The sequence below is a fragment of the Saccopteryx bilineata genome, chromosome 7 (genome assembly GCF_036850765.1).
Source record: "Saccopteryx bilineata isolate mSacBil1 chromosome 7, mSacBil1_pri_phased_curated, whole genome shotgun sequence".
NCBI lineage: Eukaryota > Metazoa > Chordata > Mammalia > Chiroptera > Emballonuridae > Saccopteryx > Saccopteryx bilineata.
In genome coordinates, this window is record NC_089496.1 from 59,370,981 (window position 1) to 59,386,562 (window position 15,582).

General features: G+C 52.4%; 1 protein-coding gene across 1 annotated transcript in view; it reads left to right on the plus strand.

The window, feature by feature from the left end:
* The window catches only part of CHRNA7 (cholinergic receptor nicotinic alpha 7 subunit), a 51,420-nt gene extending 36,052 nt beyond the window's left edge, over positions 1–15,368 (plus strand). The window contains exons 5-10 of the mRNA XM_066239132.1: positions 1,864–1,943; positions 3,971–4,138; positions 5,071–5,265; positions 6,212–6,298; positions 9,299–9,408; positions 14,446–15,368. Coding sequence (XP_066095229.1) covers positions 1,864–1,943; positions 3,971–4,138; positions 5,071–5,265; positions 6,212–6,298; positions 9,299–9,408; positions 14,446–14,952 — 1,147 coding nt within the window. The 3' untranslated portion in view covers positions 14,953–15,368. The remainder of the gene's footprint in view (positions 1–1,863; positions 1,944–3,970; positions 4,139–5,070; positions 5,266–6,211; positions 6,299–9,298; positions 9,409–14,445) is intronic.
* Positions 15,369–15,582: the final 214 nt, after the last annotated feature.

The window sequence follows — 15,582 nt, forward strand, 5'->3', positions numbered from 1 at the left end:
AGCTCAGAGACAAGACCAAGACATCCTGAAAGTGTTCCCACCCCAGGGAAGCGAAGGGAAGCTTGTGCAGCCAGGGAGACAAAGAAGACACCTCAGCTAATGCCCTGTCGACACTTCTCATGAGTTACCTCCGGGCAAGGATGAACGATTGTCCACCGGAGGACAGGAAGGCCCTGGTAAGGGAGGGAGGGGCCTTGGCTCCAGCCTGGAGTCGGGATCTTGGGGAGAAGACTGGAAGCAATTATTTTCACATTTGTCATCAGGATGCAGGAAGACCGGAGTCTGCCTTCCCCCCAAATCACTTATCTTTCTGATTGGAGCTGTTGGAGAGTGTGCGTGGCCTGCCTCCATGGAAGGCCCTGGCAGGGGGTTTTTCTGGGTTGGACACGGCCGTGTTTGCATGGTTGGTCCCTGCAGTGTGGCATCTGCTGAGACCGTCCCCTCCCAGGTCCTGCCGTGGCTTTGGGCCACTCGATGTGTCCAGGGCCTTTTATCTCTCCGCTGCCTCAAGAAAAAAAAAGCTATTTCCAGGTTCGGTTCTGAGCAACAGGGTCCTCTTCTGAGCAAACCTCACCCCCAGCCCCGATGGCCCCATCACACAATGGCGGCAAGTCCGACCTTTATTGTGAGAGGTTGACTTTCAGGCTGTTTCCCTATCAAACTGGTTTGCCAAGGGGGAAAGGACCCCTAAAACTGCCATCATGACTGTTAAGATCTGAATTGTGATCATGGAGACCATAGGTCTGGTTTCATTTATCTCGATTTCCCGCCTCGGTGCAAGTCAGTGGGTCACCCGGGTGAGCCATTGCCAAGGGCAACAGGTTTTTTCCTCTTTTTTTTTTTTTCCCCCCCATTTGTCTTGCGATCTCAAGGGTCTTTTCAATTAAGTCAATCCAATTGCGTGTGGGAAGAGCTTGGAGGGAGTTGGTTATTTTTTTCTGTCCTCCCGGAATTGACTCGCAGATCCTCACAGATGCTCCTGGTCTTTGTTGTCCACATAAAACAACAGGCAAGAAGAAATTCTCACTTGAAGTAAGCAAAACCATCCCTGGCAGGTTGGCTCAGTGGTAGAGCATCGGCCTGGTGTGTGGATGTCCCGGGTTTGATTCCCGGCCAGGGCACACAGGAGAAGCGCCCATCTGCTTCTCCACCCCTCCCCCTCTCCTTCCTCTCTGTCTCTCTCTTCCCCTCCCGCAGCCAAGGCTCCATTGGAGCAAAGTTGGCCCAGGCACTGAGGATGGCTCCATGGCCTCCATCTCAGGCGCTAGAATGGCCCTGATTGCAACAGAGCGACGCTCCAGATGGGCAGAGCATCGCCTCCTAGTGGGCATGCCGGGTGGATCCTGGTCCGGGTGTATGAGGGAGTCTGTCTCTCTGCCCCCTCTTCTCTCACTGAATAAAAGAAAAAAGAAAAAAAAGATGCATTGGTTAAGCACCTCCTAAGAATGGTCCCTTTCAAGCTTTGAACACAGAGGGACAGGGTCCCTGTCCTCATGGGGGTCACAGTGGCAGTGTGTCCTACTCCCTCTGTCCTGCAGATAGACTGGAACTTCCCGTCTGCTACTCATGTCCTCCTAAATTGTCTTCAGGTGTAATTTTTGCTAAGAACTTGGTTTCTGATGCATATGAGAAAAATCACCATTCATACAAAATGGGTGGTGGGGGCAGACAGCGGCCCCTCTGAAGCTGTCCCTGAGAAGACCTCCCCAGGTCAGCTGCAAAACCCTCGTGCAGGCCAGTGCTGGGGTGGCCAGCACCCCTCCAAGCTGCTCGCACTGCGGCGATGGCAGAGCTGAGGGCACCCGGGTGGGGGTGGGGAGGAGGAGGCAGCGCCTGTTCACAAGGGCCTTTTTCTGTTTCCAGCGCCGACGAGCGGTTTGATGCCACGTTCCACACCAACGTGTTAGTGAATTCTTCTGGGCATTGCCAGTATCTCCCTCCAGGTAAGCTCACTTCATCGGCCCTTCTACAGTTAGGCAAGGAGAGTTTGAGGTGTCAGTCCTGACGGTGCCCCAGCACACACGTCTCTCTCTCTCTCTCTGGGATGAGATGGGGGATGTGTGGGACCAGCTTCTTGAGGATGGGCTTTGAGGAGCACCTGCCAGTTAGATCCCAGATCAGGGGCCTTCCATGGGACTTAAGCTCCTTTGTGACTTAGTTCTTCTTTTTTTTTTTTTTGTATTTTTCCAAAGCTGGTAACGGGGAGAGACAGTCAGACAGACTCCCACATGCGCCCAACCGGGATCCACCCGGCACGCCCACCAGGGGGCGATGCTCTGCCCCTCCCTGGGGCATCGCTCTGTCGCGACCAGAGCCACTCTAGCGCCTGGGGCAGAGGCCATGGAGCCATCCCCAGCGCCCGGGCCATCTTTGCTCCAATGGAGCCTTGGCTGCGGGAGGGGAAGAGAGAGACAGAGAGGAAGGAGAGGGGGAGGGGTGGAGAAGCAGATGGGCGCTTCCCCTGTGTGCCCTGGCCGGGAATCGAACCCGGGACCCCTGCACGCCAGGCCGACGCTCTACCACTGAACCAACCGGCCAGGGCCTATGACTTAGTTCTGAGTGAGTGTCTCTCCCCTCTCTTAGCCGGTCAGTGGTTAACCGCTTCCTGGGATCAACCCTTTTCTACCTCCTCATTTCTGTGGACTCACAGGACCCCGGTGCAGACTGACTGGTTCACGGCTCTGGAACATGGCCTCACGCCTTATGAATAGCAACAAGATTTGAAAAATCCTTTAGACGATTTTTTAGATGTACTTTTCCATCAAATTCCAGGATGAGTTTGCTGCTCCCGGAAAATCTGCAACCACCTCCACACACACACTCACACACACATCACAGACACACACTCCTGTACACACCTGCAGAACACAGTGCCTCTGACTGTTTTTGAAGACTGAGGCTGAGTTTAGCGACAGAGGGTCAGCAGAGCTCCTGACCCTTGAGCCACCTGTGTCTGGGGTTTGTTTTCATATCCTAGCCTCTGCGGCTCTGGGAGGCTGCTTGGGAAATTGCTGGGAGCCTGTGGGACTGCGTGGCTTAGGGCAGGGCGTGCCCCTGGCGGCGGGGGTGGGGTGGGGTGGGGTGGGGGAATCGGGGTTCTTCTCTGCCCCGTGAAGCTAAGAACAGGCAGAGCGTGTTCTGGGCACCAGCTTCGACGTCAAGACTTTGGTTATGAAAGAGCCACTTGGGTTTATTGCCACCTCCTATTTTTATTTTTATTTTTTCACAGCTTTATTTGGTGGATAGTAAACTCACACAGCATACCATCTGCCCACCCGTTTCAAATGTGTGATTCAGCGACGTGTTTGTTTAGTAACTTCATGGAGTTGTGCAGCCGTCTAGTTTTAGAACATTTCGCATCAGCTCCAGAAGTGCCCTTTCTCGTGTCTGCCACCATCAGAGGGGTAGTTCTAGTTCTCAGATTTTTTTGTTTTATTTTGTTTTTATTTTTCTGAAGTGAGAAGCGGGGAGGTAGATAGAGACAGACTCCCGCATGCGGCCAGCCGGGGTCTACCTGGCATGCCCACCAGGGGGCGATGCTCTTGTTTTTGTTTCTGGTTGGTTTATTTTTTATTTTTTATTTTTTATTTTTTTAGGGTTGGACATTAGTCTGGAAAGATGTAAGGCTTTTTAAAAAATATTATTATTATTATTTTTATTCATTTTTAGAGAGGAGAGAGAGGGGGAGAGAGAGACAGAGGAGAGAAAGAGACAGAGAGAGAGAGAAGGGGGGAGGAGCTGGAAGCGTCAACTCCCATATGTGCCTTGACCAGGCAAGCCCAGGGTTTCGAACCGGCGACCTCAGCATTTCCAGGTCGACGCTTTATCCACTGCACCACCACAGGTCAGGCTGGTTTGTTTTTTTTTTGAGGTGACTCCCGCCTGGTTCCCGGTGGCCACACCCATTGGCCCTCCCCGCCGGCGGTGTGTGCGGCCGCTGAGTGTCTGACGGGGCCTCTCGTCTGCGCAGGGATATTCAAGAGCTCCTGCTACATCGACGTGCGCTGGTTCCCCTTCGACATGCAGCAGTGCACGCTCAAGTTTGGGTCCTGGTCGTACGGAGGGTGGTCCCTGGACCTCCAGATGCAGGAGGCGGATATCAGCGGCTACATCCCGAACGGAGAATGGGACCTCATGGGTAAGCCCGGTGGAGACTGGAGGCTCTGGGACCTCATGGGTAAGCCCGGTGGAGACTGGAGGCTCTGGGACCTCATGGGTAAGCCCGGTGGAGACTGGAGGCTCTGGGACCTCATGGGTAAGCCCGGTGGAGACTGGAGGCTCGCTGTCTGGAGGGGAAAGCCGCTGTCTCCCCCTCTCCGTCCCGGGCTTGTGCTTCAAAGTTTGGGAACGCCCACGCTGCACTTTGGCGTGAGCAGTCCTTGCACCCCGTGGCCTTCTCCGTGATTTATCGAGAGCTGGGGGGATTAGAGACGAAAGCAATTAGATAATGCAGTGCTTCTTACAAAGCACTGGGTAAGCAGCATTTCCATGAGCCAGTGCCAATGTAAGCCGCCCTACATCATTCAAATCTACTCTGTTCTGAAAATCATGTTGGATAGCATGCTCCCAGTCATGGGAAGATTTTAAATAAAAAACAATAATGAGGCCCTGGCTGGTTGGCTCACTGGTAGAGCATCAGCCACCAGTGTGCGGATGTCCTGGGTTCGATTCCCAAGCCAGGGCACACAGAAGAAGCGCCCATCTGCTTCTCCACCCCTCCCCCTCTTGCTTCTCTCTCTCTCTCTCTCTTCCCCTCCCTCAGCCATGGCTCGATTAGAGCGAGTTGGCTCTGGGTGTTGAGGATGGTTCCATGGCCTCCACCTCAGGTGCTAAAAATAGCTCTGGTTGCAATGGAGCAGCACTCCAGATGGGCAGAGCATCACCCCCTGGTGGGCTTTCCAGGTGGATCCTGGTCAGGGCGCATGTGGGAGTCTGTCTGACTGCTTCCTTTCCTCTCACTTCGGAAAAATACAAAAAGAAAAAAAAGAAAGAAAGAAAGGAAAAAAGAAAAGAAACAACTAGGGTGATCTCGCTTGCACGACGGTTCCTTCTCTCCCTGTCCCCATGCAGGTATCCCTGGCAAGCGGAACGAGCGGTTCTATGAGTGCTGTAAGGAGCCGTACCCGGACGTCACCTTCACGGTGACCATCCGCCGCAGGACCCTCTACTACGGCCTCAACCTGCTCATCCCCTGTGTGCTGATCTCGGCCCTGGCCCTCCTGGTCTTCTTGCTCCCTGCAGACTCCGGAGAGAAGATCTCCCTTGGTAAGCACCCCGTCTTTGCTGGGAGGGTTCTGCCTGGAGGTCTCCTCTGTGGGAGTCACTGTGGAGAGTGCCGGAGCACAGCAGGGGGCTGTGGGTGCAGAGATGTCACAGGGTCTGTGGGGCATGTCACACACTGACCTCCTAGTCCGGGACGTCTCCCTGACACCACAGACTCATGACATCGGCTCAGAGCTGGATGCCACGCCCTCCTGAGATTCCATAGCATCTCCGATCCCACACGGAGGATAGGGGGACTTGGGTTTTCTTCCCTCCCACCACCCCATCTGCCTTTTGGTGGCAACCAGCCAGCATTGCGAGCACGCGTTGTGCACAGGAAATAACTCAGTCTAATCCATGACCATCTTGACTGTGCCACGCGCCCCTACACACTGCCGTTCCCAAGGGTCATCCCATCGGAAGATAACGTGAGATTTAGAATAGTGAAAGGAGTGTCTCCAATTCTCAGCAAGACCAGAGAGCATACTGAGTCCACAGAGAAGATAATCATTCCCAAGCCCAGTTCCTCCAAGGTTGTCACAGCTGCTATGCGGCAAAGCCTTCGAATGGGCTGTTTTGTTCTTCCCGCCAAATGAGACTGTACCTCTCCATGATCATGGGATAAAGACAATGAGGGATGCTAGCACTAACTCCAAGGCTTCATTTTGTGTTGGTCTTCTGAAGTTCTGTCTCCCGAAATCTGACCCCACCAGGGACTTCTCTGGTATGCTGGTAAATGATGTGACTTTCCCCAGAGCAACGCCCATCCCATAAACACACCAAAACCAGGCCCTTGGTTTCAGGAATGTCTTAGACACACCACCTTCTCCTCTCCCAGCCACTCCCGGGTTCTTCGAACCACAGGGGAGCCAGCCCCCCAACTGTTCGATGGCATTGAGGTCTGGTGGCCGGTCTGTCTCAGGCGCCCTATGGTTTTGTTTTGTTTTAGGGATAACAGTCTTGCTCTCGCTCACGGTTTTCATGCTGCTAGTGGCTGAGATCATGCCTGCTACATCCGACTCGGTGCCCTTGATAGGTAAGCGCATGTCGGGCTCCCCTCGGAGACGTGGGCTTGAAGGGTGCCCGGGATTTCCTAGCACAGGATGGAGCAACGCATGTGCTCCCAAGATCACAGACAGCTGCCCTGGCCCCTGCTTTCTGCCATGAAGAGACGGATTACTGTGACTATTCAGAAAGGTTCACGACCTCTGCTCAGCTGGGCGCCCATGAGAGGGGAGCGCGGAGTCCAGCTTTGCAGTTTGCCTCTAAGATGCAGAAACGGTTCCTCTCTAATTCTCCCCTTCATGCTTGTTAGGGAGTCAAAGGATTCTACCATTAGAGATTCATTATTTTTTTTTTATCAGGAATCATTGTGTGCCCACAAACCCTTTGTGAAAAATGAGAAAGGCTCACACTTTAATTCTTTTTTTTTTTACGAGTTCCAATTAATTTTATGTAAAGAATATCTCATGGAATAAAAAGGGAAAAATTAGAGAAACTAAACCCCTCTCTGTATATGTGCTTACAGATCATTCTCTGAAGAAAACTAGTGTAAAAGAATGCTCATAAAGTTGTTAGAATGGGTTATTGTATGTGTTTGGGGTTTTTATTTTATTTTAATGGGGTGACATGAATAAATTAGGGTACATATGTTCAGAGAAAACATCTCCAGGTTATTCTGACATTTAATTATGTTGCATAGCCATCACCCAAAGTCAAATTGTCTTCCGTCACCTTCTATCTTTGTGCCCCTCCCCCACTCCCTCCCTCTCCCCCCCCAACCCCCACACTCTTGTCCATGTTTCTGAGTCTCATTTTTATGTCCCACCTATGTATGGAATCATATAGTTCTTAGTTTTTTCTGATTTACTTATTTCACTCAGTATAATGTTATCAAGGTCCATCCATGTTGTAAATGACCCAATGTCATCATTTCTTATGTCTGAGTAGTATTCCATAGTATATATGTACCACATCTTCTTTATCCAGTCATCTAATGACAACAATCCAATAAAAAAATGGGAAGAGGACATGAACAGACACTTCTCCCAGAAAAAAATACAAATGGCCAACAGGTATATGAAAAGATGCTCATCTTCATTAGCTATTTGAGAAATACAAATCAAAACTACAATGAGATATCACCTCACGCCTTTTGATTAGCTATTATCAACAAGACATGTAATAACAAGTGTTGGAGAGGCTGTGGAGAAAAAGGAATCCTCATTCACTGTTGGTGGGAATGTAAAGTAGTACAACCATTATGGAAGAAAGTATGGTGGTACCTCAAAAAACTGAAAATAGAACTACCTTATGACCCAGCAATTCCTCTACTGGGTATATACCCCCAAAACTCAAAAGCATTGGTACGTAAAGACACATGCAGCCCTGTGTTCATTGCAGCACTGTTCACAGTGGCCAAGACATGGAAACAACCATACTTTAATTCTTACCCACCGTTTCCTGGGATAACTCGATGTCTCTGTATAAAGTGAATGCATGTGAGGATACATGAGCAGAACACATAGGTCTAAAGCATGACCTTCTTCCCAGGGAGGGACAGAAGATACAGGAGACAGCATCGCTGGTGGCTGGGGGCCTCCTTGAATGGGAACAAGTAGAAACATGCTCAGAGGTACAGTGGTCAAGATCCGGTACCCTTACCAGGGAAGCCAGGGTTCACTTTCTGGCCAGGGCTCCAGCCCTACAGGCCAGATGCAAGGACAAGAACAAACAGAATTCTCCCAGGGGAATATTAGGCTTAATGTGGGAGTCACCATTCCCCCTTGACAGGGGAGGACGGAAACTGCACGGCATCTGTGACCACTCGTGTTGGCCCACGCCGCCTGGGGGCACCCTGGGTCATTGACTAGGGTGGGTAGGAATGGGGAGCCTTCCTGGACAGTCTCAGGCTTCGTGAATGGAGAAGGTCCTTCTCGGTGGAGCTCCCTGTACGTGCGGTATTTTGGCCAGAGAGACCACTGATTGGTGTGAAAGGCCTTTGTGGGCGTCCTATTTCCCAATGGCCGTCCAGAGGACGAGGAACCATCTTTCACCTTGATGGTCTTAGGTCATTCCTTCCCACACAGTGCCCGAATGGGGACTTGGGACAGAAACCGTCTTCCGTGAGGCAGCGGGCGGGCTCTACCTTGACGGATGAGCCGATGGAGGAGGAAATGCTTGGCCCATCCACAGTTCACATCTGGAAGGACGGAATGCTGTTGGCCTTGACCTCTGTTTTGACATTTCAGCTGTGAGATCCCTTGACCCTGGTACCCTCCCTAGGTCATTGTATTCATCTGCTAGAGATGTCACAGTAAAATCCCACAGACTAGGTGTGGGGGGGTGCTGACACAACAGAAATGTATATGGTCATCGTTCTGGAGGTCCAAGATCAAGGCGTTGGCAGGGTTGGTTTCTTCTGAGGCCTCTCTCCTTGGCCTGGAGGTGCCCACCCTCACCGTGTCATCACCTGGGCTTCCCTTTCTGTGTGGGTCACTGGTGTCTTTTTGTGGGTTCAAATGTCCCCTCTTTTTTTTTTTTACAAGGAGACCAGTAAGACTGGATCCGGCCCCACTCACAACCTCATTTTAATTGAATCTACTCTTCAAAGGCCCCATCTCCAAAGAAAGTCTCTTTCTCTGGTCCTGGGAGTTAGAGCTTTGACACAGGAATTTTAAGGGGACACAATTCAGCCCACCACAGTCGTGGTGTGGTTCGCTCTCCTTCCCCTTGTGGTCCCTGGTGCTGATTTGATGTCTCAAATGTCCACCTGCAGAAGTTCCTCCCAGGGACCCATTGGTCTGCCCTGATCGCACCTGCAGCACGCCCGTGCCTTACCGGATCACGATCCTTCTCATCACCCAGGTGTTTTCAGTTGCAACATATAGCGGTCCACGTGCTTTCTCGCGGGAACTCTTGCATCGCACCTCCTGCGAGGTGCTGTAGATCTCCTTGGAGATGGGTCCACTCCCGTCCCCGGAGGAGGTTGGTGTGGTGGAGGTGGAGTCTCACCCCGCGTCCCTTCTCTCTGCAGCTCAGTACTTCGCCAGCACCATGATCATCGTGGGCCTCTCCGTGGTCGTCACAGTGATTGTGCTGCAGTACCACCACCACGACCCCGACGGCGGCAAGATGCCCAAGTGGGTCCGTTCCTCCTGCCCCGCCCCGCCCCGCCCCGCCCCGCAGCGAGTCAGGGCCCCTCCCTGGAGGGGGTTTGAAAACCCCACGGCAGCTAGGATTCCTACAGTAAGGGTGGGACTTCTCAGGTGACCTCCCCTGCCTGCGCGTCTGTGTGTGGGGGGGGGATTAGAGGTGGGGGGCATGCTTTCAGCGCCCTGGGAGCTGTTCTTACACTTGGACACCCAGAGCCGGGCTCATGCGCGCTGCCAGGTGGGTTTGGCTAGCACAGTGATTTTCAAACCACTTACTGCTTTTTGCACGCACACTGTGGAGACCCATGCGGCGGTTGGATGCAAGGGAACAAGAGCTAAGCACACAGCTTACCTTGGGTCCTCCAAACAGTAGGAAATAGAGCGAGCAGTGTACAAAATACGCATTCAGGACACAGAGGGAAGTCGTCTAATCGAAATCCTAGAAAACAAAGGTTAGAAGTTTCCAGTGGAACGGGGAATGGATAAAAGAAAATAGATGAAAAAGAAAGGATTGAACACAATAGCCTGTCCTGGCCCAGGCCACACCCACTTCCCTGCAGGCCACGCCCACACCCCTGCAGGTCCCCCCACACCCCTGCAGGCCACAGGCCACACTCATACCCATGCAGAGGGTACCCATCCCTGCGGGCCATGCCCACTTCCTCCTGCAGGTCATGCCCACCTCCTTGCAGGCCACACCCACCCTGCAGGCCACACCCACTTTCTCTGCTGGTCACGCCCACCTCCTCTGCTGCTGAGCAAACAATGGTGTGATGTTTGCAGACGTTCCCCAACATGTGCTCTGAGCCTTTCCAGTTCAGTGTCCACTGCTGCACACCCACCCGCCTGGACATTCAAGCCCACCAGGCCCTGGGTTTTCCCCACTTCACCGTGGTGCGGCAGACCCCCAGCAGGAGAGGGCTGACCCCACCTGCCTCTTACTCGGGCCTTGCAGACCTTCCAGTCTTCCGGTCCAGAGAGAGTGGCCTAGATTGTTGGAAACTAAGGAAGCCCTCTCCTGTCAGAAATAAGTCCGTCTTCTGAGACCCTGGCATCCAAGTTCGGAAGGGTATCCGGGACTTACCAAGGCACTAAATGCCGTTGCAAGATAGAAGCATGCATGTTGTGTGACTTCCAGGAACAGGGAGCTCTGGGCCTTCTAACGGTATTTATCTATCGTGCCGTAATTTACAGTGACCCAAAGTCAACGCAGGGACGGCCACTAGTTTTGATGATTTCAATTTTGTCAGTTTGCAGCCTGTATACTTTTAAAGCCAGCCAAGGTTAAAACCGCTTATAAGACTTCCCAACATTATTTATAAGAGCCAAGATCTGGGAACAGCCTAGATGCCTAGATCAATAAGTGAATGGATGCCATAGAAGTCCTCGTGCCTCTCGACCGTGGAATATGACTCATCTGTAAAAAAGAAAGAAAATCCTACCATTTGCGACAACATAGATGGACCCAGAGCACATTATGCTAGTGAAATGAGGCAGAGAAATCAAGTACCCTACATTGTGTTTCACTCATATGTGGAATCTCAAAAAAAAAAAAAAAAAGGCTCGACAAAGTGACTGTGTCCTCTTACTTCCTTTCCCATGGCGAGTTCTTACCCTGCAAAATGACCCCCTCTCATGGCTCACTGCATCAGCAGTGAGTAGCTTGAGCTTCCATAAATGGAGCCATCTCCTATTGTCACATACAGGGCACATCGCCCCCGTAAACGGGCTTGTTCTGAGAAGATCCTTTCCTTACCAAGCTGGGACACCTGTGTACACATTCACCTATTGAAGACTTCCTCACCTGACTTTCTTATAACCCTGCCACAATACACTGACAGGCTACCAAAGTAAAATTACAGGTACAGAAATTCTGTCCCTGTCGTCCCCGCCCCTCAACCTCCTCCCACCACCCACACCGATAACCATTGGAATTAGTTCCTTCTTTTTACCCTTCCGGGGTTGGTTTATGCAAATATCAACACAGAGTCTTATTTCTCACGGTTGGGCTGATGTCAAAATAAGGAAGGTAAGACATAAAGACGCCAAACTAGTTTTAAGGCCCTGGTAATGCTTGACAGCTCCCCCCAGGAAAAAAAAAAAACTTCATTAAGAGCAATAATTATGTGTCTCTCAGCGCAAGAGTGAAGACCAGTGGCTGAAAATGAAGTGGGAAGCTTGTCTCTCTCTCTCTCTCCCCCTCTCTCTCCCTCTCCCATTTTACACAGCACACTGCGTTTTCCTCTTTCCAAGTGTATTTGAAACATAAACAGCCTCCAAGGGGTTTTTATGATGATATGTTGCTACAATCAAGAGACTGCCGGGTGCAGTGGCATTATATGACATTTGCACAGGCAGAAACAAAACCGTGACCTAACAGAAGGGGTCACGAGCACAGTTTGATAGGTGCCAGGAGAGATGGCTCCATCTTTTGGAAGCGATGCCTTCACTTTGAAAGCTAACGACTTAGGCGCTGGCATTCAAAATCGACGTGGTGGCGTGGGAGATGGGACCCCGGGGGAGGCACAGAGCCACCGCACAGCAGGACAGGCTGTTGGCCCTACCACTCAGCTCTCCGGGTGCCCGGCTGGCTGCCTCTCATTTGGAGGCACTCAGGCCCACCATGCTTTCTCAGGCCCTGGTCCAGGTGAGGCTGGACAACAGCCCCAGGAGTTTGGGACGGAACCCAGTAGAGGTGTTTACACATCAGGCTGCAGAAGTCGACCTCTATTAGGTGATGTGATACCTGTGAAACCCTGAGCCAACGCATTGGCCTCTTTGAACCTCAGTTTCTTTATCTGTAAATCGGGGACGTACATTGACTTCAAAGGCCCAAGATGTGGAGGGCCACCGTGGCCTGAAGATTTATGTGGGACAGATGTCTCTGATCTTACTGAGCATGGAAAGCCTACGAGGGTCAGTAGACAGGACTCTTCCCGGCTCTGGAGGGATATAATCATGGGATGCGGGCAGGATATATGGAGAGCCACCTGCTGCTATGGCCGAGGGTTACCTTGATAGCCGAGGTGAAACTGCTAGTGTGATTTCTACCGCACTCAACTGTGAGGTCATAGAAATGATTGCCAAGAAGGTGCCGCGGACATGAACTTTACAACTCACTGCCCGTGCTCACAGATGGAAGACGGACCCTGTGGGTGGCCGGCGGAATTGGCCGAGAGTCATAAACCAGAATGGAAATAAAACTGGTCTCTGGATAGTTTCAGGGAACGGGCCCAGTTGTCAGGTTCTTGACCCAAACAAACTTGCCAAAATGCCTTTCCGTATCGGGGTGGAGGCTCCAGATGGTTCCCTTATTTCCACAAGAGGGACACACAAGAGCATGGTTCTTCTCCAGTGTCATCATCTACGTGCGTGGGCAACCCGTGATTATAAAACACCTTGGGTCAGAGGTCCGCCAACTATGACCCTGGTGGCCAAAGCCGGCCCACTAAGTACTTTTACAAGTGAATTTTCTTTTTTCTTTCTTCTTTCTTTCTTTCTTTCTTTCTTTTTTTCTCTCTTTCTTTCTTTCTTTCTTTCTTTCTTTCTTTCTTTCTTTCTCTTCCTTCCTCCCTCCCTCCCTCCCTTTCTTCTTCTTCTTCTTCTTCTTCTCTTCTTCTTCTTCTTCTTCTTCTTCTTAGCAATCAGCCTGCCTGTTCCTTTAGAGCAGTGGTTCCCAACCTTTTTTGGGCCACAGACCGGTTTAATGTCAGAAAATATTTTCACGGACCGGCCTTTAGGGTGGGACGGATAACTGTATCACGTGACCGAGACAAACGTCCAGAGTGAGTCTTAGACAGATATAACAGAGGGAATCTGGTCATTTTTTTAAAAATAAAACATCGTTCAGACTTAAATATAAAGTCTGAACGATGTTCATAAAACGGAAATAATGTAAGCTATTTATTCTTTCTCTGCAGACCGGTACCGGTCCGTGGCCCTGGGGTTGGGGGACCACTGCTTTTTAGAGTGTCTGTGGGTGATTTTTTGTGACTCCAGCAGAGCTGAGGAAAAAACAGAGGTCTCATGGCCCACCGGGCTGAACTAATGTTTACTTTTGGGCCCTTTACAGAATGGTGGGCAGTCTGTTCAAAGTGCTCCCACTCCTGTGATCTCACCCGGTCTTCCTTGCAGACTAAGGAGTTAGGTGACAGGCTCTAAACTCTCTCGGTAAATATGCCTTTAGTGTCCGAGGGCCTTGTGTTTTCTCTTCCCCCTCAGAGCCCCCTGAGGGCAAGTCTGCTTTTGAAACATGTCAAAGCAACTTAATGAGCTTTGACATCGCAGCACCTGTTGGGCCAGTGCCTGTCTCCTCGGCTTTTTGTTGACTTTCTCTGCACTTGCTTTGTTAAAAAACAGTTATCGTATTGGTTTTAGAGAGAGAGAGAGAGGAAGTGAAAGAGGAAGAGAGAAAGAGAGAGAGAGAGAGATAGGAACATTGATCTGTTCCTCTGTGTGCCATGACTGGGGATCGAACCTGCAACTTCTGCCTTTAAGGATGATGCTCTAACCAACCGAGCTATCTGGCCAGGGGGTCTCTTCACTTGCTTTAAAAACAAAACAAAAACAAAACAAAGCTCGCTTTGCTACCATACGGCATCATTTTCAAGGGGTGTAGCGATCTGCTGTGTGACAGGGTGAACCACTTCAAGCCAGGGGTTTGGCAACATCTGCCAGATGTCACCCGGGTGCCCTTGTCAATCTAAAAGCCTTCCGGGAGGCCCCTGGGAATTTGCTGTGCGCTCTGGGTACCTGACACAGAGTGAGGGAGGGTGGCCCCTGGTTACAGATAAGGAAGGATCAGAGAGGGGAAACCTCGTGCCCTGCTCCGGGCTGTCTTTCTAAGAAGGGGTTTTCTTCCCACGTGGAGGTGTGCTCATCGCAGAGGAGAATTCCGCCCGTCCCCGTGGGATAGGGGCGTCCGCCACACCCTCGGGGATGGGGACGGGGACGCAGGAAGCCGGGGCTGGTGGTGCAGGAAGGGCCTGGCCGGTGCGCGCGCCCCTAACGCCCCGCTGCGTCTCCCCAGACCAGGATCATCCTGCTGAACTGGTGCGCCTGGTTCCTGCGCATGAAGAGGCCCGGGGAGGACAAGGTGCGCCCGGCCTGCCAGCACCGGGCGCCGCGCCGCTGCAGCCTCGCCAGCGTGGAGACGGGCGCCGTGGCCGGGCCGCCCGCCGCCAACGGCAACCTGCTCTACATCGGCTTCCGCGGCCTGGACGGCGTGCACTGCGCCCCGACCCCGGACTCGGGGGTCGTCTGCGGCCGCCTGGCCTGCTCCCCGGCGCACGCGCACGACGAGCCCTCCGAGGGCGACCCGGACCTCGCCAGGATCCTGGAGGAGGTGCGCTACATCGCCAACCGGTTCCGCGGCCAGGACGAGAGCGCGGAGGTGTGCAGCGAGTGGAAGTTCGCCGCCTGCGTGGTGGACCGCCTGTGCCTCATGGCCTTCTCCGTCTTCACCATCATCTGCACCATCGGCATCCTCATGTCCGCGCCCAACTTCGTCGAGGCCGTGTCCAAGGACTTCGCGTGACTGGCCTGGGTCCCCACCTGCGCGGAGGAGGGAAACCCGATCGCGCGCCCCTGTCAGTCACGTTGGTGATGGCCCCCTTGTCGCTTTCAGGGACAGGAGGTCAGCCCGTTTGGGTTTGGTCCTTTCAGATGGGCTGCTGGACATCCTCGCTCCCCCTGAAAGGTCATTTTGCCCGGTCCCCGCTTCCTGGCGAGCCCCTGTGGGGAGGTGGGGGTGGCCCGGAGTGCCCTGGAGGCCTTGCCACCTTGGTTTTGCATGCCCGCATGTCACCTGTCCTGAAGGTCCCCGTGACCGCTCAGCAACCGCTTTGGCTTATGTACCAACCTAGATGGGGACCCACACATAACGATAAACCACCCTCACTAAACCCATCCCAACCGGTAACGGGTGACAGGAACCACAACGAGACCAAATGAAAACAGAAAAACCGGACAGCTGGTATCCCTACAACGCAGATGTTACTGACCAAAGACGGCGGGGGTGGGGGTGGGGATTGTCTTAACGCTGTTTCAACGTTTAAAAACCAAAAGAGAGGAAGACCCAGGTGATCTCGCAAATTATGTTTTCACCAGCCTGATGCCTATGGAAGGAGCAGACCCAGTCAAGTAAGGGGGGGGGGTGATTTCTGCA